Source organism: Styela clava, chromosome 5, assembly GCF_964204865.1.
Source record: "Styela clava chromosome 5, kaStyClav1.hap1.2, whole genome shotgun sequence".
NCBI lineage: Eukaryota > Metazoa > Chordata > Ascidiacea > Stolidobranchia > Styelidae > Styela > Styela clava.
In genome coordinates, this window is record NC_135254.1 from 738,544 (window position 1) to 763,940 (window position 25,397).

Genomic DNA, 25,397 nt, shown 5'->3' on the forward strand with positions numbered 1-25,397 from the left:
TGAGCCTATATTATTTGGTATAAAAGGCTTTATTTGCCTTCTGCTCTGAACCTGTTGCCACATTTCATCATTCTTTACAGTTTATACTGACATAAGCCGAAATCGTCCGACTTAACTTCACAGATAACTACTAAATAAAATTACAACTGTTCTGGAAAGTAAGATTTTCCGTTCCGAATTTTTCCCGCCTCTCGGGGAAGTAAGGGAGAAGGAAATGTAACTGTTCTTATTTTTCTCGGCCCAAGTCCCCAAAAATTGTCTGAACCCAAACAAAGTTTACAAGGCAGTTCACAGTTCACAAATTTATTAATCACAATTATAATATCTGGAGTAAATAAAACACAAAACACTGACTGGACGGCCTTTTTTAATACAATGCTTTTCCCACTTTGAATCATCTGTACATGTTGACGCTGATATGTAATCAGCTACTATACCTCTGGGTAGCGTAGATCAGGGTTACTCAACTATTTTTACCAAAGATCAGTATATAACACTTTCAAAATTATGGGGTCTGGTCTTTCCAGAAATTTCAAAATCCCTGAACGCGCACTTCCCTGACCGGCTAATGATTATTCGCTAATTAAGATAGTGCTATTCCAATTCTTCAACATAAAGAATCCGGTGCGATCGAAATCAAACACTCTAAAGATCTGGATATGAACCATGGACCGCCAGTTGAGTAGCCCTGGTGTAGAATACACGCTTCGGCCAGCCCAATTCAAGGGATTTAACCAAAAAGAACAAATATTTGAAAAGTCACTGAAAAATTGATTAAAAAATATTTTCAATTTTCCAATTGTAACTTTTTATTGTGAATACCAGGTCAAAAAGCAGCTTTTTCTTTGTAATATTTTCAAATGAAAATTTTTCGAAAATTTCAACATTTGCCCTTAATAAGTCTTGAAACCCGCAAATTTACAAAATAAGTGTCATTTTCTGCCTAATTGTTTCTATTATTGTTGTCGCTATGACAATAATAGCATTTCGCTGCAGTTAAAAGACTATTAAAAAGCCTGTACCCTGGAGACATTCCATGTTTAGAACATGAGATGAAAATTGTACAGATGCCGTCGTCATGGAGATGAATTTACAAACTATTCCGCAATTCTGAATAAATTGTAGAATAAAATATTCGAATATGGAATACATATTCTAAATGCCACAATCAGATGTGTATGTGGTCATACAACTGATGCTACTTACGGGATACTTCGGGAGGTCCACAAAAAGTGCCATACAGCAGCACTTGTTACCACAAATCTGTGCAGAGACAATGATAAATGTATAATATTTGTTTAATGCATTAAAAATAGAGTCATTAGAGGGCCGCAAAAATAGTTTGCGGGTCGTTTTTTGCCCACGAGTAGCAGTTTGCCGGCCCATGCTTTAACTGCTAGCCCAATTATTAAGGGGTTCAAATTTGGAAATTCAGGAATGTTGAGATAACTTATGGTTTGACCGGTTCTCTACTGTTTTCAGAAATTAAATTAAGGTGTTTTTAGTCATTCTTTGAGACTTCAATAATAATTTTTCGCGCTTCCTCACTCAGAAGTGAAGAAGACTCGTCTTTGAATAAAGTTATTGGAAAACACTGAAATGCCAAAGTTGAGACAAGTTTTGATACTACACGCACACTATAAAGACTTGACAGACTTAACTATAAGATGTACCCTGTTACCACCTGTGATAAAGACTAAGAAGTATCATTTACACAAAATATAAGTTATCATACAGATCATAAAAACTTACAGATAATATAAATATTTATCTACGATTTTTTACATTCTGTTATGAAATAAATGACTAGAAAGACAAACTACCGGTAACTATTTAAGAATTTTTCGACATATATATAATTCGGTAACATTTCTTCATTTCTGAAAATTTCGTCTGGAGAAGAAAAAATAGTAAAGAATTCATCGACCTAATTCTCGAGTGTTCCCTATATTGACCAAAAAATATCAGAATTCGACTTCTAACTACGAGCAAACATTATAGTGTTCTAGATGAAATTTTGATACAGATTCCCAGACTTTAAAAAAAATCTAAAATCTGATTCTTGACCGTTCAAAATATTGAAAGAAATACTATAAGACAACATAAAGAAGAAATTGTACAGATGCCGCCATACAGATGAATCACAATCAGGGTTGTCCAAAACGAATCGAATATTTGAGCGCAAGCAAAAAAGCACTGATAAAAATTCTGATTCTCAAACTACAGTCCTTTTGAACTCGATCTCCCCATTTTGAGAAATTCAACAATAAAAGATAAAAATAATCTTGTGCTGCTAATCTCTCTCTCTCTCTCTAAGCGTCCAAATGATGATATTTCACTGCTCTGGTCAGTATTTTGACATCCTGGAGAAAATCTGTGGGGGTGGTCATGTGACTGGACCCTGCAGAGCAGATTTTTTTTAAAAAAGAAGGGGGGGGGGTGGAGTTGGGATAAGAATAAAATAGGAGGGAGATATACACATTGAGTCAGATTAGCATGAAAAGAGGGGGGGGGGCATTAAAAATTAAAGTCAATGTGGGAGGTTGAAAGTAGGAAAGAATTGGAAAGAAATTGAAGTACGCCAAACCATATCATATTAGGTTACATTAATGTTGGAAAGAGGGGAGAAATAAAAAAATATATAACCGGGCAATGGAGGATTTTGAAAACGAATGAAATGGTAAGAGAGAAGAACACGTCAATTCATACATTCAATTCAGTTTTTCGATTTGAAAAGTGGGGGAGGATGTAAAAAAAAACAATCAAACAGTTTGATTGGTTTCCAGCGAGACATGCAAACATCAAACAAACACAAGCATTCGTTGTGTAGTGAAAATGATTTGTGATGTCACAAACAATATTGTGACAACATAAAATGATGACAACACATTCAGTTTGTGACAAAATAACAGGTATGATGACATCACAAGAGACAAACATATACATACCAAAACGTACCCGAATCCCCAAATAAGTTGCACGAAAAAAAATTAAACAGTTGGTTAGAATAATTATTTATAAAAATAAGAAAAGTGATGGTAAAATTGTTAAAAGGTTAGATATTCTAGGCAATTGGGTCAGAATAATAGGCAATACTTCAAATGCGCAAGTGCTGCACGCCAGTCATTTAAGTCTACAATGGCCAACATGCAGTTACATGAACCACCCTACAGAGACGAGAATCAACCTGACAAACATTAGATTCCCCAACAGGGTTTGAAAGGGAGTGCCTGATTTAGTTTTCATAATGCATTGATTAACTGAGAGTTATTATACTTGTCTTTGTTGTATATAATTATTAATGTTAATAAGGTAAATGTGACACAAATTCGATACAACGCCGAATTCCCAAACAGCAAGAAAATATTGTCCAACAATCAGGCTCTTAAGATCACAATGACTTAAAATAATAAAACATTCCTAATTTGCATATGTAGTAACAATGCACAAAAATAGATACTGACCAATCAGAACTTCCCATTTTTCTCCTTTTGGTCTAAATTCATTTGTGATCTCATAAGCGGTTCTCATCTCGCTGCAGGTGACTCCTCCGATGACAAACACAATCAAGCGTGGCCCAGACTTGTACTCAGAAGGCCCCTTGTCCTTGTGCCAATGGTAGCGAGCGCTGAAAAAAATGTAACAAAAATATAAATTAAATGTTTTTATGTGGGTTGGGTATCTTCTTCATACTAAAATAAACTTCGCAGGTGATATAAGTGCATGGTTATGTATGTGCAGAGGTGCAGAGAAAAGGAAAACAGGCCAGGGCTACTCAACTATTTTCACCAAAGATTCGTTTGGGAAAATTCAAAATTACTGGGGTCCGGACATTATAGAAAAGTTATTTCATTAAATAAACGAAACTTCAAATGCAATATTAAATTAAATACAAAAGCAATGAATGGCTTGCAAATATGTACACAAATAATATCGCCCATCGGTACCAGTACGACAAACTGTATAGCTGTGTATTTAAATTGTATCAAAATCATCTAAAACTATGAAACAATGCTTATAATGCAAAATAAACAAGCAGACGCGGTCCAAACTAAATGGTCGAAAGGTCCGGATTCGGTCCGCGGTCTGCCAGTTGAGTAGCCCTGGAATAGGCCATGGGCGACGTGATTGCCTAATGTAGCCCGACGCGATGGCAGGCAATCACTTTTCCGAGTGAGTCAGTTACAGACAAAATAGGCTTGGTTACTGGGCCGGAGACTCAGAACTCAATATGAAAAACGATGAACAAAAAATAGGTTCATTTACACCAACTAGTTCAATAGATAGGCTACCTGCCGTTTATACAACGTAACAATCGAGGTCATGATTACAATATTTTCAACGGAAATTTATATCCATAAAAACTATAGTTGTAATTTCAACAGACATGTGGGCCGGATGAAACACTTCAATGGGCCAGATCTGGCCCGCGGAACGTAATATGCCAACCCCTGGCCCAGTGGGTAAGTGGTTGGACTGAACTGTATTGGTATCGCAATTTAGACATCTCTGATCCCAATCTCCAACCTCACTCACGATGTGATAAATTGTGTAGGCAATGCCTAACCAGAAATATCTATTCACATAACATTGTTTATTGGTCTCAAAAAATGTAACAGTATCTGCATAATAGTTAAAACAGTATGACAAAGACAAAATGAAAGCGTTGAAGACTGTACTGGCCTAAGACGCAGATGTACGCCCGACAAGTAACTGCAGTTCAGGATTGCTGCGTTATAGTAGTACAACAGACATCAAATATTTAAATTGAAACTTGGTAAAATACACGAGACAAAGAGGTATGGCACAGCGACGATATGTACAATAATCAGTTTATGGCACATCCATGTCTCGGGTCCCGCTGTGAAAGGATGGAAATAGGGCATTAATCACCATACCATAAGATATCAGTAGCTCCTTTAGGACTTTGTACAGAGTAAAAGGTAAGCGGTGCATTACAAAAAAGAAAGATCAATATTTCGATTCTAACCTTCTGACGCCAGTAACGTTAGAGGGTCCACTGCTTCTTCCAGATAGGAAAGGAAAAACTTTCAAATCCAACTTGTCCTCTATCGCTTGCTCCATGACATCTTTGATGATGGGTGTCCATCTGGAAAGTTGGTACGTCGCCTCATGCTCACGACGATTGATTTTAGTTGGCGCTTTCTTGCGACCCTGTGTGCGATAGAAGGTGTTAGTTCTCAGTGTGTGTGTACTAGGGTTACTTTCAGGGGCATTTATTCACTAATTATACTAACAGCAATTCCGCAGTCTTGTGAAATGAACGTCACAAATAGACTAGTGTCAGCTCTTTTCTGCAGGTCGATTGTTCACCAACTAACTATAATTAGTATCAGTGGAGCGCAAAAGGATTTATAGCGTTATGATCAAACAAGTTATGCACAATGAAGGGGAAATACCCTTATCAGGTAATGAAACTAGGAAGAACAGGGAATTTTCTAATGAAGGGGAAAATATGCAAACAAAATTTTTTCTATGACCCGCAAGTTGGAAACCGCTGTGATAGGCCATAACCTCAACATAGATAGGCCAGAACACAAATACCAACCTCATTATTAATGATGGAGACTGGCAGGTATTGCATGTTACGAATGATTTCTTCATCCTGCTCATTGACTCCCGCATGATGAATCAACTTCTTCAAATTTTCTTCTGGGATACCTTGAAACATACATAATGTTACGTGCTACGTCCACATTGCATTTGCGTTGCAAATTGCGATTCTTTCTTGATTTTGCCCACAATTAATACATTGTTACTCCTTATAATTAATTTGCAAAAACTTTGCACAAAAGTCTAAAAAAAGACGAAGTGCCATGTTATGAAATATTCCCATAGCGTGTTTATTGTGACATTGTTCCCAACCCCAAAGTGGGTTTTGTCGGTGGTACGCGAAAAACACTAAGGTGGTTTGAAATCAGTAAAAAGTTTGGAACCACTGACATAAAGGGATTGGCTTAAACCAGAGTTTCCTAAACCTTTTGGGCCACGGATCCCTATTTGTAAATCTTCAATCACTAAAGATCGATCAGACCCTTTTCATATCTTTGCGGACCCCTTGCAGTCATCACGAACCCGACTATTTGGGGTTGAGACAACTATTAGTCAACTAATCATCAGTGAGACTTAACCTAGTGAATGACTCGACGTAAGGCTCTGATTAGTATTAATTTACTCGACTAGGGGATTAGTGGGAACCACCCCAGACTCACCTCCTTTGAGCAGGATATACAACAAAATAATTCTGATTTTATCGCTAGCTGTGACATTCTGGTCCAGAAGTATCGGGACGACATTTTTCATCGGTTCCCGTATTTTGTTCCCGTCCACGTCGACTCCCATCGCCAGATCTTGTTCTACTTTGCACAATTTGTCGACTTTGTCAGAATATTCTTTCATGCAATCCTCTGCCAGGTGAAGATGAGTCGAATACTGAAAATAAAGTTGAATATTTTTTGATTAATTTTACAAAAAAACAATTTCGTCGTCAAATAAAAGTGGAAAACATTCTGATAGAAGAATAAATTTTTAATTAATTTTTCTAAAAGCAAAGTGCTGAGCCTGAGTACTAGAATGAGTACTGACAGAAGAATTTTAAGTAACTACTGTTCTACATGACTGAGCATGATGTCATCAGTCACAGGTGACTAATCATGACCAACCAACTGTGACGACCATAACCATAGTTTAGTGGTCAGTTCTCTTGGTGTGCTCTGGGAGTAGCTTTGAATATGGTTATGGGCATTTGCCATACATACGATGACAAGGGAAAAACACTTGGCGCTCCTGTAGTATGTGAACCAAGATGGCGGACACTGGAACATAGTATGTGTACCGGGTCAAGGTTAGGCCATAATTTTATTCCATTCTCCTTACTTTAGTTCTATTACTGGCCTATCTCCTTCGACCTCCCTATCCTCGACCCACTGTCCTATCTCTTTTATGAGTTCGGCAGACTAGACAAGTGACTCTCGTAGTATTTGTATCTGAAATTATGGCCTAACACTAAACCTGGTACACAACGTATGTTAGGCAAATGCCCACATGCTTCAGGAGTACCGAAAACTTTTCATAATTTTTTTGGTGGTGGGGGGCAAACTTGGATCACAACACTCGCCCCCTCACCATGGTTGCCTGCCCCTGGTTCACATTAAATCAACACAAGATATCCCGTGAACACTAACCTTGCTCAATTCCTTCTGATATTGCGGCATTTTCTTCAACATGTTCGACAAGTCAGTCATCGTAGTTTTGTCTCCTCCGGTCTTCATTCGCTTTTCTTTGGCAAAATCCTTCAATTTTGATGTCACTTTTCTGAAAAATTTCGACATGGTTAAAGAAATGAACAAATAAAATATGGGTTGGGAATACTTGGGATCCAGGAAGACTAAACAAACTATTCTCCCTATAGATGTTTTCCCAAGCATTCAGCTACATGTTTATTATCGCAACAATGACCAATCAACAAAAAGTCAACAATGACATAACAATTGCAATTTTAGCAACCACTCAGACACTTCGTTCGCTCAGACAAATATTCAAGCGTAATTGCAAACAATGTTATTTAGCATTTTTCAGTTATATTTCCAATAATTAGTTGTTAAATAATGAAGTATTTTAATTGTCATCATGTTTTCCGATGGGGTTTAGTTTAGTTTTGGTTAGCTAGCAGGACGGCATTTACTCCCTCCTTATCGTGACATCACAAATAAAGGAGTCAACCATAACGTCATTCCACTGGGCGCTCCCCTCTTGAAAATAAGCACATATTATAACACCACAACATAGCTGGTCGAACATAACACTTTTCTAGTGAATACGCATTTATACTCTCCAGAATGAAAATATATTATGACATCATAACAAGAAATAGTCAAACAAGCCCCCAGCACATATTGTGACATCACAGCAACGCTAGTCAACCATAGCACTTACTTTGAAACGACAGCGATATGCTCATGTCTGAGCGACACCCATATGTCATCATCCTCGTCCAGCAGTACCTGCTTCTCTGCCCCGCCTGCTTGCTGTTGGTTCTCGTATCTGGGAATAGATGGTTGTAAGACATTATAAAAGAGGTCACACTCGCTCACTCAGAAGTAAGTGAAGCTTATCTGCGTGAGAAAGTATTAGCTGCCACTGCTCAAAGCGTGCTTTTTTTTCAAAATGATCTAGCGCTGACATGGGTAGTGTTCTAGTGGTTAAAGCATTAGACAGAACAGTTCCTCAGACAAGTTTGAAAATGGCAACAGTCTTGTGTTTTAAACCATATATTTCAAAAAATACGAAAGTTGTAAAATGCACATCTAAAATTAAAGCAAAAATAACATGAATTCCGTCAGTGAAAGTTGGAATAGCACAGTATAAGCCCAAACCCTGGCCTAACTGAATTAACCCCACCGACACCTCAAGCTCGAATGCACATCCTTGTTGACGTGGGTTGAAATCGACATATTCTGTTATTGATTTCAGACAAGTGAGATTACTAATCAGCCAATTTTTAATTATAAGAACATAAACATTCATAGAAAAATAACATGAATTTTATGGTATTTATATTTGGGGTCGTGAGTTCATGGCATAGTAGTTAAGAAGTTAGACTTAACTGTGATAACACATCTCCAGTTCAAATCCCACAAGGAATATAATAGGGTGGGCGATGCCAAAGCAAAAAAATTCTGGTTTTTCCTAATAAAGGTAGCCTCTCACATAACGTTAGAAGCCTGTGGCTGCTTGTATGGGGCTTTGTTTGGCGTGAAAGATGTGGCATAAGTGTTAAATGAAAAATGTGTTGCAGAAATAATTTCAGCCTACAATAAGAACCACAAGAATTATTTCCTTACTTGTAGACGTCGTTTTCCACAGGCAGTAGGTCATGAACCATAGCCTGATAAGTCAGCTCATGAACCAATGCCGACACAGGGTCAAAACTTCTATCCACAACGATGAGCTGAGATCGAGATTTGTCCGGTCCTTCACCCATGGTTGGGTTGTCTGCCTGTGAAAAGGAGTTAGTTATGAGCGTTATAACTTTATAGGCACTACAGTAGGCACAATTATTCTGCTCAGAGACGAGTCTGATTAATTCTGATTGAATGCGCAATTCACGACCAGAGTTCTATATAATTTCAGTCTCTCTTGGCCTTTTAGTGGTCGCCGTAACTTTATTCAGGGATGCATCCTCTTAACCATTAGCTGGTTACGGTTTCCACCACCAATAGGTCCCTGCTTTGGGATCAAGCAACTAGTTAACTATTCTCACACATTCTTACCTTGAATGAATCCAATTTGCTTTGAAGGAATTGAGCGAGCAGAAGGGACTTTGTGTCCTCGCTGTAAAGATAAAAAAATTCTTGATAATTTTGTCATCAAGTGATGGCATCAGTTATAGATGACTGACTATGACCAATCAACCATAACTGTCAAGGTTCTGCATTCACTTTATTTACAGTGTATCCAGTTTTCCTTACAGCCTTACAAGTATTGCACAGGTATTCCTCTGGTCTCTGAAATGCTTCACAATAAAGGTTGCAACTAACTAAAAAGTTCGGATACTCCATAGCTTTTTCTATTTTGCACAGCCACTAGAATTTTATTCTTCATGAGAACTCACAGTTTACCTAATCGAACACAAAGTTCGCACATGGATCGTTTGCTAAATTGTTGTCCGATTCGGGATGTTAATAGTTTTGAAAATGTGTCTTTTCTCCCCAGCTAATGGAGCAATGGAGTCGATAAAAGGCTATTTGTCACTTTTTCAATGTACTACGAAGCATGATGATATCCAATCCAAACCTTTTCATTTTTATTTTATTTAATATGCTATAAAATTTGAATTATTTGAGACAGAAATACGCTCAGTCATGCATGAAATTCGGCACTGTAGGAGTGTATTGTATGTACCAATATAGAGGTAACTAATTTTGTTCGCCTACTTCACACTCGAGTTGTGTAAAGGAACTGAAACCTATGGACAGGGGGTATATTCACTTGGCTAACACAGGCAGTCACCGAACTCGTAATGGAACTAAAATAAGGAAAATCGGAATAAAATTATGGCCTAACCTGGTACATATACCACGGGAGTACCTGAAATTCAGTCATGGTTAAGTTACCTTCTGTATCTGATTGACGGATATTCTCCAAGCAAAGCACATAACGTTGCCAGTTGTTCTCCGATTCTCTCCAGACCTTTGTTTCGTCTCTCTTGATGGTTTGGACTAAAGGTGTATTCAAATGAATCCGGACAATCCAGGGTGTAAACCTGTGGCAGATGGGCTAACGGTTAGAGCAGTAGACTTAACTTGGCATCGTTAAATCGCTGGTTCAAACCCCAACCTCACCAAGGATGTAATAAATTTGTTGTCAATGATGAAACAGAACGATTCTCATTCTTATAATAGTATGTCTTTACAGGGGGTAGCCAGAAATTTTCAACGGAGGGGGGAACAATTTCTGATTGCCAAGTTAGAAATCGACAGCTTGCGAGCCCAGAATACGAGTCTTTAGGGTCTAAGAAGAGATTAAATCTATAAAAAAGTGCTCATCTATGATACAGAAAAATGCGGTTTACAGTTCCAACTCGTTTACAGTTTTTACAGCTTCAACTCGTACCCCATTCCTGGGTACACCCTCTGCTCTAAACATATCTGTAAATGCTTGTAGATATACCTGTTGAGGTCAATATCCGGGGTATCAGTATTTGTCTACTAACACCCCCAACTTCATAGGAATCGAGAGTAAAAAATTTAATCTGAGGTTTAGAGCATGAGTAACAATCTCCTTCAACTTAGAGATATTTCTTAAAAAGCTCAGAAGTTAAGAAGCCGTTCTGGAAATTCTCCTTACCTGCGACTCATAAGGCAGGAAGGCTATGTTGATCTCATTCATTGCTTTGATGTGTTTTGCAAGCTTTGATTGACAGATCTTCTTGAAGAAAGCTTCCTGGCAGGCTGGAAGAAAAAGGGAGCAAAATGCTAAAACAGGTAGGATTGGCACCTTGCTATGGCAAATGGTTGAATACAACACTTCTATAAGTTGAGATCATACTCTATATCGTTTACATTACTCGTAATCTATATCAGGGCTACTCAACTGACGAAGCGCGGACGAATCCTGATCTTTCGTGTGTTCAATTCGATTCTTTATTTTGAATCATTGGGCCCACCTCGGATATGAGATGGTTTCCTTTTATTAAATGAGAGCTATCTTATAATTATTTGCCGACTGAGGAAGTATGCGGGTATCATTATCGAAATATATTTGCTGAAAAGATCAGACCCCAGTAATTTTGAAGTTTTTATACGAATCTAAAAATAGTTGAGTAGCACTGATCTAAATGTCTCTTCAATATAAATTCACATGAAGGATATGCACTATAGCACTACTAAACTTACAGTCAGTGAAGAAGATGTGGGCCGCCTTGTACATTGGCGTCCCGTCGTCAAAATCTTTGATTAAACGCATGATCGATTCCTCTGTCGGCGTGATGAAATATACTGCCTCTAGTGATGGAAGCGGTTGACGGCGTTTCATCAAGTCTTCGACCACTAAAAAAGATTAATTAACTTTAACATAAAATGGCAATTCCCAACATTATTAGAAATTCTATACTTATCCAAGAGGGAGAGAAGCTAGCAAGAGGGTTCAATCATATGGCAAAACACTGTTATCTCGCTTGATTACTAGCCCATGAAAATAATGAATCAATTTAATAACGAGAATTCGCAAGTAAAATGACACTTTTCAACATTATTAGAAATTTTTTACCTAACCAGGGTGAAAAGGGAAGCTAGCAAGTTGGTAATAAGGTTCAATCATATGGCAAAACACTGTCTCTCGTTTGATCACCAGCCCATGAAAATAATGAATCAACTTAATAACGAGAAAGTAAAATGACACTTTTCAACATTATTAGAAATTTTTTACCTAACCAGGGTGAAAAGGGAAGCTAGCAAGTTGGTAATAAGGTTCAATCATATGGCAAAACACTGTCTCTCGTTTGATCACCAGCCCATGAAAATAATGAATCAACTTAATAACGAGAAAGTAAAATGACACTTTTCAACATTATTAGAAATTTTTTACCTAACCAGGGTGAAAAGGGAAGCTAGCAAGAGGGTAATAAGGTTCAATCATATGGCAAAACACTGTCTCTCGTTTGATTACAATTCCATGAGAGGTGTGAAAACAGTTTTTCTCAATTGTTTCAGATGCGTGAACTTTCAATCAATCATGCAATGTTTAGTTTCAATCCAGAATGTATTTAATATTCAAAATTTGAAAATATAATTTCAGAATTTATTCAAAATTGTAGATTATTCGGTAGGTCATCATGAGCTGAATAAGCATAATAATCAATTATGAGTGACTCGCCAGAATATTATCAGGCTTGGAAGCTACTGCAGATGCTGCCATTTCATGCATGATCGATTCTTTGAGTAGGTAATTAATTTTTAGAAACATAATACGGTATTACAACTATACTATGATTTAACAGTAAATTAAAGTAGCATGTATGACACAACAATTGAGTTCGCATTTCCTGTTTCTATTCACGCATAAGTATTGTGACATTACAATGCTATAATAGACGATTTTATACACAATAATGCATGGAGCATCTGAAAAGCATCAGTTCAAATTAATTATATCCAATATTTTCAGTTTTTAATTAATTATAAATAATTTACTAACGAAACATTTACAAAATGATTGTTTTTAGGCAATTGAATATCACATTATGACTAAAAAACTTTCTGGGAACTATAAATACAGCAAACCAATAGAGTCGCTGTTAGCCCTAACTTTTCCTGCACATACTAAAAATCTCATACCTCATTGAATATATAGGGTGTCCATAAAGTAAAGGGAATTTATCTATACCATATATTGTTTCGGCCCTCGCAGATTTATTAAATAAGTAAAAATACTTAAACAATTGCTGATTGAAAAATAACAAACAAACAAACTAAATTAAGCCTTCTTTCGGGGAGAACAGTTAATTTCATGTGTATTGTTTATTCGAAATTGACATGATTTGTGTCTAAAAACTCTCCCACATAAAATTGTTATGAAGAAGACTCAAGAAGACTGATACTAGGTTACAGAAATATATTTGTGTTAGTGTTCAGCAAGGCTCTTGAATCACTTAGGATAGTTATCTCTACTCTTGCTACAGTATCCTTGCCTTATATGCATACGAATCCGCCGGCACAAAAGCATAGAAGAAGGATAAGTAGTTAGTCTCACAGAAACCGAATCATTGGCATATGCAAGGATATATGGTAATTTTTTTCGGTATTCTTACACCAATGCATAATACTAATTAATTTTAGAAATGTAATTTTTTCTTGAAAATGTGTATTGTACGCGCGAAAAATACAATATCCCATATTTGCAAAATTTGTTTCAAAATGTATTCGAAATTGTGGGAAATCGAAATTGCGGTCTTAGCAATCACTGCAGTTACACTTGAAATATTTTTTCATCTTAACTGATTGGATATTGATCAACTCATAAGCAACAGATTGCAGGCAGGAGATAATCAATAAAAAAAATCAATAACTATTGATAAGATGGTTGGAAATATTTGAAACTCAAAACATTGGAAATATGTCTTAGGTAGGCTGAACTAAACAAAACTATAAATGCAATTATTTTTGGGACGTTTAGGACTCATGACTGTAACAAAACAAAAAATTCCAGATGGGATAGAAATAATTTAAAATATATGAAGTTTCCACCGATACCACACATTCGACGACTACTACTACATTTTTCGGTCTAGAATGATTCAAATGTTCATAACAAAATAAGATAAAATAAAAGTGAAGAACCATGGATAGGGTAATAAGTAGGGCTGGGCATTTTCAAATACCTGATGATTTCAGAATCGAAACGAATATTTTTTTCGAATCGAATCTCAATTACTTGGGAGATATATAATTGTATGTGACCTCTCCTTGTATTGGGTTCTCCAGACACATAAATTACTGGAAACGTAATATACATCAGTCAGACAGATTGCTGAGTGTTTACACCCAATAAAAAACACGTTTTCATCAATAACTCACTACAGAAAAATAGTCATATGTCAGAATTGCGTTGAAAAAGTATGGCTTCAACTCAATAATAGGCGGAAAGAAAAAAACAAGATGGCAGTGATTCGAAATTTCGTTCTGAACCGATTCGAATAATTTACTATTCGATTCGAATATTCGGTTCGAAATACCCAGCCCTAGTTATAAGTAGCCTTCTATGTAAAGAGCTACTGTTATTCGGTAAGACCGAAAAATTTCCATTTTGACATTGCCTACATTTATTGCCAATTGCCAATTTATATTACACCCAGGGTGATAAAGGGGGTTTAGAATCAGAACAGTTAGTTGTGTAATCTGCAATGGCATTATTTTTGACAGTTTTCATTTTAAATTTCACATCAAATAATTGCGGAAGACCGTCATAATTTACGATACAGATTCAAGTTGGATTTGCGAGTTGAAGAACTTGCAAATGCATGGATCTACCAGTGGCAACTATTCTACAGCAGACAGCAGTGTTTCCCGATCTATGAGTGGCGACCCAATATTGAGTTACCTGAAAATTTCTTGGGTAGCTTATTTTTTTCAACAAAAATTAAAAGTTCCTGCTTTTATTTTATAGTAAATTTTATTGTTTATTTTATATTTGTATCGAAGTGTTGCTCAATTATCCTTTCCCCGAGCATCAATTTCCTTGTTTACTTCGTGACATTGGCCAATCAGCAAGATGGAAAAAGTGACGTAACAATGCCCCCTTTTCGCATCTGCTCCGACACTTTTCTCACTCAGACAGATTTTCAAGTGTGGTTGTAAACATTACCTCGTTTTCGCGTTTTTGAACTTTATTAGTTAGTTTTGAGTTGTGTTTCAAGAACTTAAATGTAAATCAGATAATTCAGTGATCACTCTGTCTTTCTAGTAGTTTTAATTTAATTGCAGTAATAAAAATTAGGATAGAAATAGCTGTGATAGACTAGCCTGAAATTCTTTACCGGTACTTTTAAAAAACAGATCGTTGTATGCGATGAATCATAATGATGGTTTGAAACACATACCTCATTTCACAGGCGCCAACTCGTAAAAACACTATTAAAATAGCCACGAAAATTTTGCAATGGTAAAGTACTGGAAGAATTTTTCGGGGAAAGGTTCATAGTAAGTGTACATGTGGGAAGTATCACAGCATAAAACTAATTTTGTGACATATTAAATGGTATTACGTACTGCCTAGTAATTGGGCATATCCTTGAGTCGCCAGATTTTACAAGATTTATTTTCTCAAAAAATTTGGGTCGCCTAAAAAAAAGGTTGGAAACCACTGTTCCAGAGCATATTTTCAGTGCATAGGTTCTACAATGCAAACAAAATAACAAAGAGCGTTAGTTCAAGCGGTCGAGCCCTCTTTGTAAACATTTGTCTTATGATAATACAGCTAGTCTCAAAACAGCCTTTAAAATAAATAAAATCTTAATACAGAGGTTCTCAAACTCCCATTTGGAGTATTTTTGATTGAAAAATAGTCTGCCAACATTAGCCTTGCTTTATGCTGCTGGACATTTGAGTTTCATTTCGGCCAGACTCAGGATTCCTAACCCTCCCCATTTGAAAAAATACCAAACCTGAGGACTGATTAATTGGCGACACCCAGGATTTCCTCTCTCACCCCTTAAAAAATACATAACCTGGAAAAATCTGATAAATTAGTATCAGTTGGCCCATACTCGGTTTCCCCCCCCAAACCAGGAAATAGACAAAAAAACTCGAAAATTATTAAATCTGGAAAAAATGATTAATTGGTTTCATTTGGTGATTGCCCTAAATCCCCCAACCCCTTGAAAAATACCAAACATGGAAAACCTAATTAATTGCTTTTAGCGCAAATATACACATATTTCCTCCCTATCTTCCCAAAAATATAAAAAAGTCTAACTCACAAGTGATTCCCTCAGACATAATGCTGGTCATCTTGCAACAGGAAGAAACAATCCGCACGCTCAGCCGATCGAGGATTAAAACCTGAAAACGAAACAGATATTTGAGATATGAGGTGAACCAAAAACTTCACAGGCGAAGATAGTGGGGTCAGATGGGTATTCTAATAAAGCAGTTCTCAATCTTTATTCCCTTGTGTCCTATTTTCAGCACCAAACGAAATCTTATGCCCATAAAACCTTTAACAAAAATTTCAGTATCATGGAATAAAACTTCTGAGTATCGTAAAAAAGTATAAGTACGAAATGTTCTTAGGCCGGGCGGGGGTGTTAGTTTGTATTCTCCAGCTGATGCATTACGGATCAGTGGTTTTTGACCTCCGTTCGCTCGTGGCCATTTCCAGCAGCAAAATAAATCTTTGGCAACAAAACCTTCAATAAAATCTTAGAGCACCCTAAAATATTTTTCATTATTTATATGTACAATACAGTGAAAGTGACCAAATTGTGTCTATTTATCAGCTTGTTAATAAGTTGAACTCCCAATTTCAAGCCTAAATTTCCTCAATGAAAATGAAATACTCAATGAACACCCCAGGCCATTGTAAAATTCTCAGGCCAACTAACACATAGAGCAGTGATTCGCTACCTTCCATAGCTCATGGTCCTTCTTCAGGAGGTTTTTAGCACTTGTGGCCCCCTGTTTGTCATTACAGGTAGTTTATAGTGTTATTTGATTGGTAGATTGCAACTCCCATTATGTTCAAACAATTATTACAAAAAAAATGAAAACACTCTGTGAAATAACCTTATCAAGGAATAAACTAGTAAGAGCGATGAGTTTCTTGTAAAGGGAGAAGTAAAATCTGTTTTGTGTCTAGTATTGTGCCCCCACCCCCAACTGCTCTGTGGCACCCTTGGAGAGCCATGCACCCCCCCCCCCCCCCCCCAGTTGGAAACTGCTGATGTAGAGAAACACCGTTCTCACAGTCCAATGAAAACACCCCACAAAAGTCATTAAAAGCTCATATTACCTTCCAGTCTTGGGATTTCACTTTCTGTATCACATCAGTCATGATGCCTAAAAAAGAGAGAAGTAAAATTATCAACATTTTAAAAATAACTAAACCTGTATACCTCTGCATACAATCTGCTTTTTTAACTAGCTCTTTACATACCTTTGGAGTAAGCATTTCAACACCAAAAAGACAGTTGTGTTTATTAATATAAAGTCTTTATTCTGAGGATAATTTAGAATATTTTTATTTGAATAATGGGCATTATGAGCTAATAAAGCAGTGGTTCCCAACCTTTTGTTTTATGAAGTTTGCTGTAAACTTGACAATTAAAAAATCAGACTGATTATTGGGTGGTTAACGAAAAAAGGCCGTGCTTCCCAGACAGCCATAAAGTCTGTCAGCCTGCTTAGATCGCAGGACATCTCGGCCTATTTATCGCCAGTTGGAAGACAAATTTATGACCCAGAATGGTTAAAGTACAGTCGAGATCACCATGGCAACCGATTCCTGTACTGCAAAAACTGCCGAGAAGCCCACGGGACACAGTTTGAGAATCGCTGGTGTAGAAAAGCAACATAAAATGATGCACTCCACTCTGAAACTTCTTTGGGGGGGAAAAGTGCGTAAAAAAGAAAATAAAAAACAACTTACGGTTTGCCACTACATCCTTCAACGCCATTTTTCTTCCTCAGTTATTCCACAATTTTAGAGAAATTTTATTTTTTAACTTTAAGCTAATATTTCTAAAAATACAAACAATATTGTAAGACTAAACAATTCAAGAAATCACGCATTTATTAATATATTTCTATAATGTTCCAAACTGGGAGAAAAGAGAGGCAATAAGGTGGCTTAATCCGATTTAGTGCAGTTTAGTACAACAAGTACTTTCAGTGGGGGTAGCATAACGATTGTTACATATGTTATTCCTTACCCCAACATGACTATTCCAACCAAAAATTATGTCACTACAACGTGCGAATTTGTTGAGCCAGATCAACTAAATGTGCATGTATTACTATACTACACCACACCCGTTTCATTTTATAACGAATCACAGGCTCTCATCCGGTCATGTCGGGAATGGGGTTAGTTAGACAGTTATTTGTTTCAGATGCATGATGCATAGTTCAGATGCATAGTTTCTATTGTCTTCATTCCTGCTTCAATATTTGTGACAGAGTCTGACAAAGTTTTCAAAATATTTCTGTGTTCAACGTTATCTACTGAGTTGTCTTTATGCCATTGTAAAGCGTCCAACTCATTCTGCAAATGGTGTAAAACATTCACAGAATTTGTGAACAATTCTTGAAAACTTTCGTGATATTTCCGTTCTAACTTAATCGATTCCCCTTTGTATGTTTGCATTAATGTTTCCTGCAGCCACTGGACTTCTGTGATGCAAGTTTCGAATCCATTTAAAACTTTTTCTACTTCGATTAGGTTGGATTTCAATTCTTCTGAACGTAGAATATCACTCGTTCGATTTTCGAGATTCAGGAATGTACATTTCGCTCGAATCTGAAAAAAGTTGAGTAAAAATTAAAGTAACGAAACATTCTACAAATGTTAGATAAACTGTCAATTTTTCTCCCAAGCCTGAACCAAATACCCATATACGATAGGCCGCAGTTCTCCAATTCCAAAATGTCCCGGCATTTGGTTAAATAAATCCCTATTTGTCTCTGAAACAAGTGCGTCTGCCATGACGCAGGATGTGTCAGATTAAAAAAAAGATTCGGTAAAAATTTTTCCCTTCGAAAAATCGGATTATTTTTTCAAAGGAACCCAATGTTGGTGTTTTTAGATTGTGCCTTCGTTTAGGTTATTGAGCAAAGCTAATATGCTGGTTTATGCTGTTAACGAGGCCCAGACTGTTTCGTAAAGGAGAGGTTCGCAGCTCACACACACACAGAAAATAGTATATGCACTTCAAGAGTCTTGCCACATGCTAACAAAAAAGTATTTCTGTAACATTTTGTCTTGTGCGGCAAAAAATCATCTGAACCAGACTGCAATTTCAATATTACCTTCATAACCTTTATTAAAAGTCCGTAATTTCTGGGGCCCCGCCAGATGCTTCATATCACTCCATGCTTGTCTCAATAATAATCTAAATTAATTGCGGCCGTCACATGAACAAAATTGGCCTTTTTTTGCCAAAAACTCTCGAATGCTACGGTAAAAATTTTTGTCCTTCTGTAAATCGGATTAACTTTTCCCCGAGGAATTCAATGATGAGTTACCGGTAGGTATTAGATTGCGTTTATTTGCAGCATTTGCGCAACTACATTATACTGCATTATTACCGATATTGAGGGACAACAATGTTCAGACGTCTCCCAAAGGAGGGGTGTCCGATCATCTGTAAAATGGGTTTCTCTGAAACGGGACAATGTCACCCGTTTGTATAGTGTGCCGTACTGCAGTAGGCCTACCTATATCAATAAAAACTACATAGATACTTTATTTTGAAAACTACATATTACACAGATTAAAAACGGAGAATTCTCGAGCAAAACCTTTAAAAATGTTTATAACATGATAAATATCGTGTGCCGGCATATTTCTAGAACATCAATAAAACTAACCTGTCCTAGTTTTCGCCTTGCTTCATTCGCTTGAGCGATAAGATCCATTCCTTGAGAAAGTTTCGTTTCATTGGATTGCGCAATAATCTCATTTTCTGGCAGCATTTCATGCTTTTGTGATTTTTGAAATAAAGCTAGCACCTCATCGTATGGATGACTGGTTTCTTTTGCCCAAGGATTTCTTCTCGGAGGATCATCAATAAATGAGGACGACATTATATAACTTCAATTAATCAACGCTGGAATAATATTTTTAAATTTGGAATATATTTTTAAATTTTTCAGAAAAATATAACATTTTTTTAAAGGAAAGTTTCACAAAGAACAATCTCTTAGCGTTAAAAGAGACTGATCTCCAGCGAAGTTAAGGATGAACACTAAATTCAGATATTGAATGAAATGTTAGCTGGAGTAGCATGTATTTATAAATTTGTTTAGGGATATTTATTACCAATACCGTAACCTGTCGACGCATCACTGCCACATAACAACATTACCTCTGCTCAAATGTCATATAAATTGACATGTATTTGCATCGTATAGTCATTATCATTTTTAAACAACCCCAAAGGCGACTAAAAATCAAAATCATAATTCAAACCGTCCTATCTGAAAACGATGGGCCAAAAGTCCTACTCACTTAATACAGTGAGATAATTGTGACTCAAAGTACAGAAGTATCTCATTTAAAAAGCAAGTCTTGCATTACTGCATTAGGCAAGACGATGTTCTGATGTTTGTTTCTACTGAAGGAAAAATGGCTGATAACTAAATAAGGGTATGATAGCTAAAAATAACTTTTCCTGACTTCTGAACTTATCAACGCCTGACCCATTACTGCATTAGGTACCTTAATCACTGTTTGATAGTGACACTGTCTTTAATCTTCACTGATAAAAGCACGTCAGCTGGACAGCAGTTAGCATAATCGATATTAACGACTCTCGCCATTCAGCCATTGTGGTAAATTGAGTTTCAGTGCCGAAAGCGACGGGCAGTGCAAAATCAATATGGACGATCAATACGAGAATATAGAACATTAATTAATAAACTCTTATTTGTGCAGGAAGCGAGAAGCTTTTCAGCGTTGTGGTCTTTCTAATTTAATCCAAATTCTCTACTTTTCCTTGTTTATTGACAGAAATCCATACGATAGTCCAAGGCGACTTCTGAAACGAAAATTGGCCGCAAATATCGAGTTTAAGGCGACTATTTCAGTCTGTAACTAGTTAACTATTCCTATTTCCCAATGTGCAACATGGGATGGTAACCGGGCGAACGGCTGTGATTAGCCTTTTGCTTGAGCATCCTTATCGCCTTTACTCTCTCCCAGAACATAGATTAAAAATAAATCAAAAGCGAGTTCTTCAGACTGTCAGACCGGTCAGGCAGACGGAAGAATATTTAGGACCTTTGTTTACAAACTGGCATAATGTGGACCTCTAGCGCCACGTGTGGTTGGGAACGCCTGTTTGTTCAGTCACATGAACACTCTACAAAAGTCAGATTCAGATATTTATTTTCATCGTGTAAAAGTCAATACATATGCTATATAAATATAAGTGAATAAAATAAAACATTACAAATCTAATCATGCCATTCCTATTTATTCCGAAGAAGAGGAATACGATATTACGGCACATGAAGTACCACGGCCACTCACTGGTTTACCAGCCCATGTCGGGTATGGGATGAGTTGACCATTTACTTTTTTAAGATTCATGGACTTAATAGTGGAAGAAGCCGGTACCGACCAGCGGTTCCGTAAGTCGTAAACCACCCTACGGTGACTAGAAGTCCAGCAATTCTTTTGCACATATTCGAACTTCGTTCGCTCAGACAGATATTCAAGCATGGTTGCAAACATTTCCTCGTTTTTGTGGTTTTTTGTGTTATATGTCAGATTTCAGTTGTGTTTCAGAAAATTAGCTTTAAATGAAGTAATTTAATTGTCATTATGTTTTCCAATAAGCTTTAGTTTAGTTGCAGAAATTAAGAATTCGCCTCGCAAAAGCTGCGATAAACTATGCTAAAATTAGCTGTCAGTACCTTTTGGGGCACTGGGTTGTATATTTTAATAAAAATGATAGTTTTGATTATGTAATTCAGTTTGTAAGAGCCAACTCTTCAAAACAGCCGCAAAATATGCATCTAAAATTTTGCAATGTTCAAGTATATGAGAATTTTTCTGGGGTGAGGGGTCGGATGAAACATCCATCGGGGGTGCGCTGACAAGAGTGATCCTAACTTTTATTACGATGCGCCAACTGCCGATCCATCCAGTCAGCCGCGACACCATATAACAAGTCAAGTCAAGTCAAATCAAGTTTATTTTTTCCAACCAGTAAAAAACAAAAAACATGCAAAAATATAAAGAAAAAATGATATTTGAATTACTGGGGAAGGGAAGCCGCGGGGAACCAAAACTGGTTATCGAGCTGCGACACCCAAGGTTCTAACACCTAGTTTGACAGATCGGGGAGAAGAGTTTCAACGAATAGATACCATATGAATTTTACTAAATAGCTAACTAATTTCAATTGTTATATATTATTACTAGAAATTACCGTGCATTAAATGTGCCATAATAGCAGCGAATAACGGGGGATTTCCCGTTTGCACTGAGGAAGCTGTAGCGAAATATTGTTCTGTTCCTCTCCACGGGATAAATATGTAAATCATATCTTGTTTGCTAAGTGCGGTATTAATGGCCCGGCGACGTTGTGGGGTCGAGTAATCACACTTTCCGCTTCCGATTCATCGCGAAATCGCTCGTCAAATCTCGAAAGATTCAGAAACCTAAACATCGACACGTTCAATTCTGTTCTGCATACCTCCCCTGATTGATGTGACCATCCAAAGAAAGGCTATGCATATTTTTTTTGTTTACAGTCAATAGCAGTGCAATATTCCAGAGATTCGCCTTGACAGCCAGTAAGATAGGAACTATATGTAAATCCTATCTTAACTTGTTGCGACCCTGCTGGCGGTCACGAGACGCGCAACAAACGCATTGGCCGCTGAGATATTTTCTAGGGTTATAAGCCTGCTGCCAAGTTATCGACGATTTTGGCATTGTAATGTAAATTCAGTTTGTTCGAGGCGTCGATGGTTTAAATATGGTAAACCCGATAAACGCGGTGAAAAATAAAAAGCTTGACAAAATTTGTAATTCTATTTTACAGTCCAGATTCAAACAAGAATCGCTGTCACGATTCTGGATATCTCTTGATAACAAATACCCATCGCCAAGTGATCGAACAATCAAACTCTTGCCTGTATTTTCAACCAGTTACAGTACTTATGCAAAAAAAACTTTCTCATCACTAGCTTTAAAAAACCGAAACAAAGAAATCGACTGGACGTCGCTGCAGAGCTACTTCGTTGAAGCCTCGTTTGCAATCCTATATTAGAAACGAAACAGCAGCAAAATTCTCACTAGAATTAATTATGTTCGTACATGATTTGGCAGGTAGATGTTTTTTATGTGAGATGTTTTATGCGTGTTTTTTTCACGCATAATGGGTGCCTAGCACTGCATTTTATTACGCAAATATATGATATTACTTTATGTTTCACACATTTCAATAGTTTTTTTCATGTAAAATTTTTATGTGTGCTTTTTATCTAGATTCTAGGAGCATAGTGACTGTTAGGCATTGCATTATATTACCACAAATATATGTTAATATTTTCTGTTCATGTTATTTCAATTTGCCGGTCCGCGAGTACAATTTATTTAATTTTACCGGTCCGTCAGGGTAGAAAGGTTAGGAACTACTGCGGCGTCACACAAAATTCTTCAAAATTACCCTCGACTGCACTATTTGGCGAAACAAGTTAATAATTATGATGTCACAGATTAAAAAGGTGTTGCTACTGTGATTGTAGATGAATCAGAAGACTCAAGGGTTCCGGATTGGTTGTTTATTGTACGACAACTCAATATCATACTTAAAACAGCATAACAGATTACATCACTAAAGAACTAAAAACACAACCGACCTCCAGCCCGACGGCCGAGAAAAGAGAGCGGAAGACACAGTTTTTCTCTGACGTGTAGTAAGTGGTCGGAGTCTAGATCCGACAAAACAGCATTGGATAAGGGTCAACAAAGCAGTCTATAAACATAAAAATATATATAAACACGGACACTTTTGTCCGCGACAATGACATAACAATATAGTAGTTTTTGCTCTCACTAACTTAACTTGTGAAGTGGTTGAGTGAGTCGACAATCAGTGATAAATTGACTGCCTTCTTCAACAATAAAAACAATTTTGTATCCAATTATATTAAAAAATATTTATGACCGTCATTCCGCATGACCAGGACATTTAAGTCTACCGGGCGGGACACCGGGACAGCTTGTCAAAACCGGGTCTGTCGCGGCTAAACCAGGAAGTATGGTAAGCCTAGTTATAACTATTCTATATTTATAGATACTGTATAGACCACAAAGTGAGAATATGCACCCAATTTCACTAACTGCAATGAGTTAATAAAAACTTGTTGCTGTATAATGCGGCGTTTAGCACAGAGCAGAAGGGCAATAAGTATATTTTGCAATGCAAGAAAACACAGATAATCCAGTCAGAAAACACGAATTATTATTCATTATAATACCGCATTTCATCGCAATTGGTACAAAGTCATGAAGGGTCGGATATGCTAATCAGAAAGAGTCAAAAATAAAAATGGTAATAAAGAGAACTTTCTAAAATTTACCAGAAAGTAGGGATCGGTATAAATCGTATGATTTGAAAAAGCCGAGGAGTGTGAAACAGCCAGGAAATGCTATCAAACACGATGCCGAACGATCAGTTAAGCCAGTGGCAGGATCAAAAGTTTCACGACTGGATTCTTTTTTGTATCGAGCTCACAACAACAGGTTGCCTCATTTCAGGAAATGCATGTATGTCACCACAAAGCTGCATTGACATGACATGATTTACATATTAAGTCTAATACTTGCTGTCTTGCTATTGCTCACAGTGCTATTGTTACTTATCGATCTTTAGATCGGTAAGTATGTTGATAGATATTTGTCTGTTTGTCTGTCTGTCTGTTAGATGCACGCGATATCTCACGAAGGCGTGGTTGAATCTGCTCCAAGGTTTGCATGTGCATTCATCATATCTCGGACCAGAAGCCTATTGATTTTGGATGGATTATGTCGTATAATTACTAATTAGCGAGTTAGCGAAACTGCAGTTTCGATCGGTAAGTCTTCGGTCTCCAACCGATATTCTCGTTTTTAAGTTACAGCTGCTTCTCTAATCAAGTACATACATCTCACAACAAATAACTAACCATACCCCACATGAACTGGTAACCAGACGAGAGACCGTGGTTCGCCACATTATCAATCCGTCTTATCGGCTCTCTCTTCTATTCCCGGAATAAATATGTAAATCCTAATCTAAGTCGTCAATGTTTTGTTGTCGAGATTTGGTTATCTCAGAGTTGGAGGAGTCACAATTTATGAATCCGGTTTCAGCCCGGAGTAAGATGTCTCACGCTGCATGGTTAATCCAATAAGGCGAAAATATACATTTAAAACTGCTCTCATAATACTTCTCCGCACAACTCAGAGTATCTGGGTTTGTTTCAGATTTATTCAAGGAACATAACAGCATAAACAGAAGGCACAAACAAAATAATCTACTTGTGAGTCAAAAGAGCGATTAATTAAATAATGAGCTGTTTTGTAGGCTTTCCTCTCCCTAACGGAATGAGGAAAATTCAACTCAGCATGTATGGACAAATGCCATCTTACGGGACCGTTCTTTG

The 25,397-nt window shown here is 37.0% G+C and overlaps 2 protein-coding genes across 3 annotated transcripts; both read right to left on the reverse strand.

Annotated features, from left to right (window-relative positions):
* Nucleotides 1-287: 287 nt before the first annotated feature.
* On the reverse strand, nucleotides 288-17,781 carry LOC120344531 (syntaxin-binding protein 1-like). 2 transcript variants are annotated; one of them, XM_039413805.2, is made up of 15 exons: nucleotides 17,665-17,781; nucleotides 17,029-17,075; nucleotides 15,998-16,079; nucleotides 11,418-11,570; nucleotides 10,870-10,973; nucleotides 10,137-10,285; nucleotides 9,294-9,354; nucleotides 8,865-9,019; nucleotides 7,957-8,064; nucleotides 7,206-7,335; nucleotides 6,234-6,453; nucleotides 5,570-5,682; nucleotides 4,991-5,175; nucleotides 3,465-3,628; nucleotides 288-2,401 (listed from the first exon to the last, which is right to left on the reverse strand). In XM_039413805.2, the coding sequence occupies exons 1-15, from the start codon at nucleotides 17,690-17,692 to the stop codon at nucleotides 2,313-2,315; spliced, it is 1,788 nt and encodes a 595-aa protein (XP_039269739.2). In that variant the 5' UTR covers nucleotides 17,693-17,781; the 3' UTR covers nucleotides 288-2,312. The 2 variants fall into 2 exon arrangements, with proteins under 2 accessions (XP_039269739.2, XP_039269738.2); XM_039413804.2 differs by lacking the exon at nucleotides 17,665-17,781 and having other exon boundaries at nucleotides 17,029-17,106.
* A 22-nt stretch (nucleotides 17,782-17,803) lies between these two features.
* Nucleotides 17,804-19,864, reverse strand: LOC120344539 (uncharacterized). Its single transcript, XM_039413814.2, has 2 exons — nucleotides 19,605-19,864; nucleotides 17,804-18,534 (listed from the first exon to the last, which is right to left on the reverse strand). The coding sequence occupies exons 1-2, from the start codon at nucleotides 19,818-19,820 to the stop codon at nucleotides 18,124-18,126; spliced, it is 627 nt and encodes a 208-aa protein (XP_039269748.2). The 5' UTR covers nucleotides 19,821-19,864; the 3' UTR covers nucleotides 17,804-18,123.
* Between the last annotated feature and the right edge of the window lie 5,533 nt (nucleotides 19,865-25,397).

Excerpts from the sequence above, each read along its gene's own strand:
- LOC120344531 (XM_039413804.2), bottom strand. The coding sequence starts at position 17,106 with ATGTTGATAATTTTACTTCTCTCTTTTTTAGGCATCATGACTGATGTG. Across the intron at positions 9,355-10,136 it reads CCGTCAATCAGATACAGAAG|CGAGGACACAAAGTCCCTTC; the intron begins GTAACTTAACCA and ends TTATCTTTACAG. Across the intron at positions 3,629-4,990 it reads AACGTTACTGGCGTCAGAAG|CGCTCGCTACCATTGGCACA; the intron begins GTTAGAATCGAA and ends CATTTTTTTCAG.
- LOC120344539 (XM_039413814.2), bottom strand. The coding sequence starts at position 19,820 with ATGTCGTCCTCATTTATTGATGATCCTCCGAGAAGAAATCCTTGGGCA. Across the intron at positions 18,535-19,604 it reads CAAGGCGAAAACTAGGACAG|ATTCGAGCGAAATGTACATT; the intron begins GTTAGTTTTATT and ends AACTTTTTTCAG.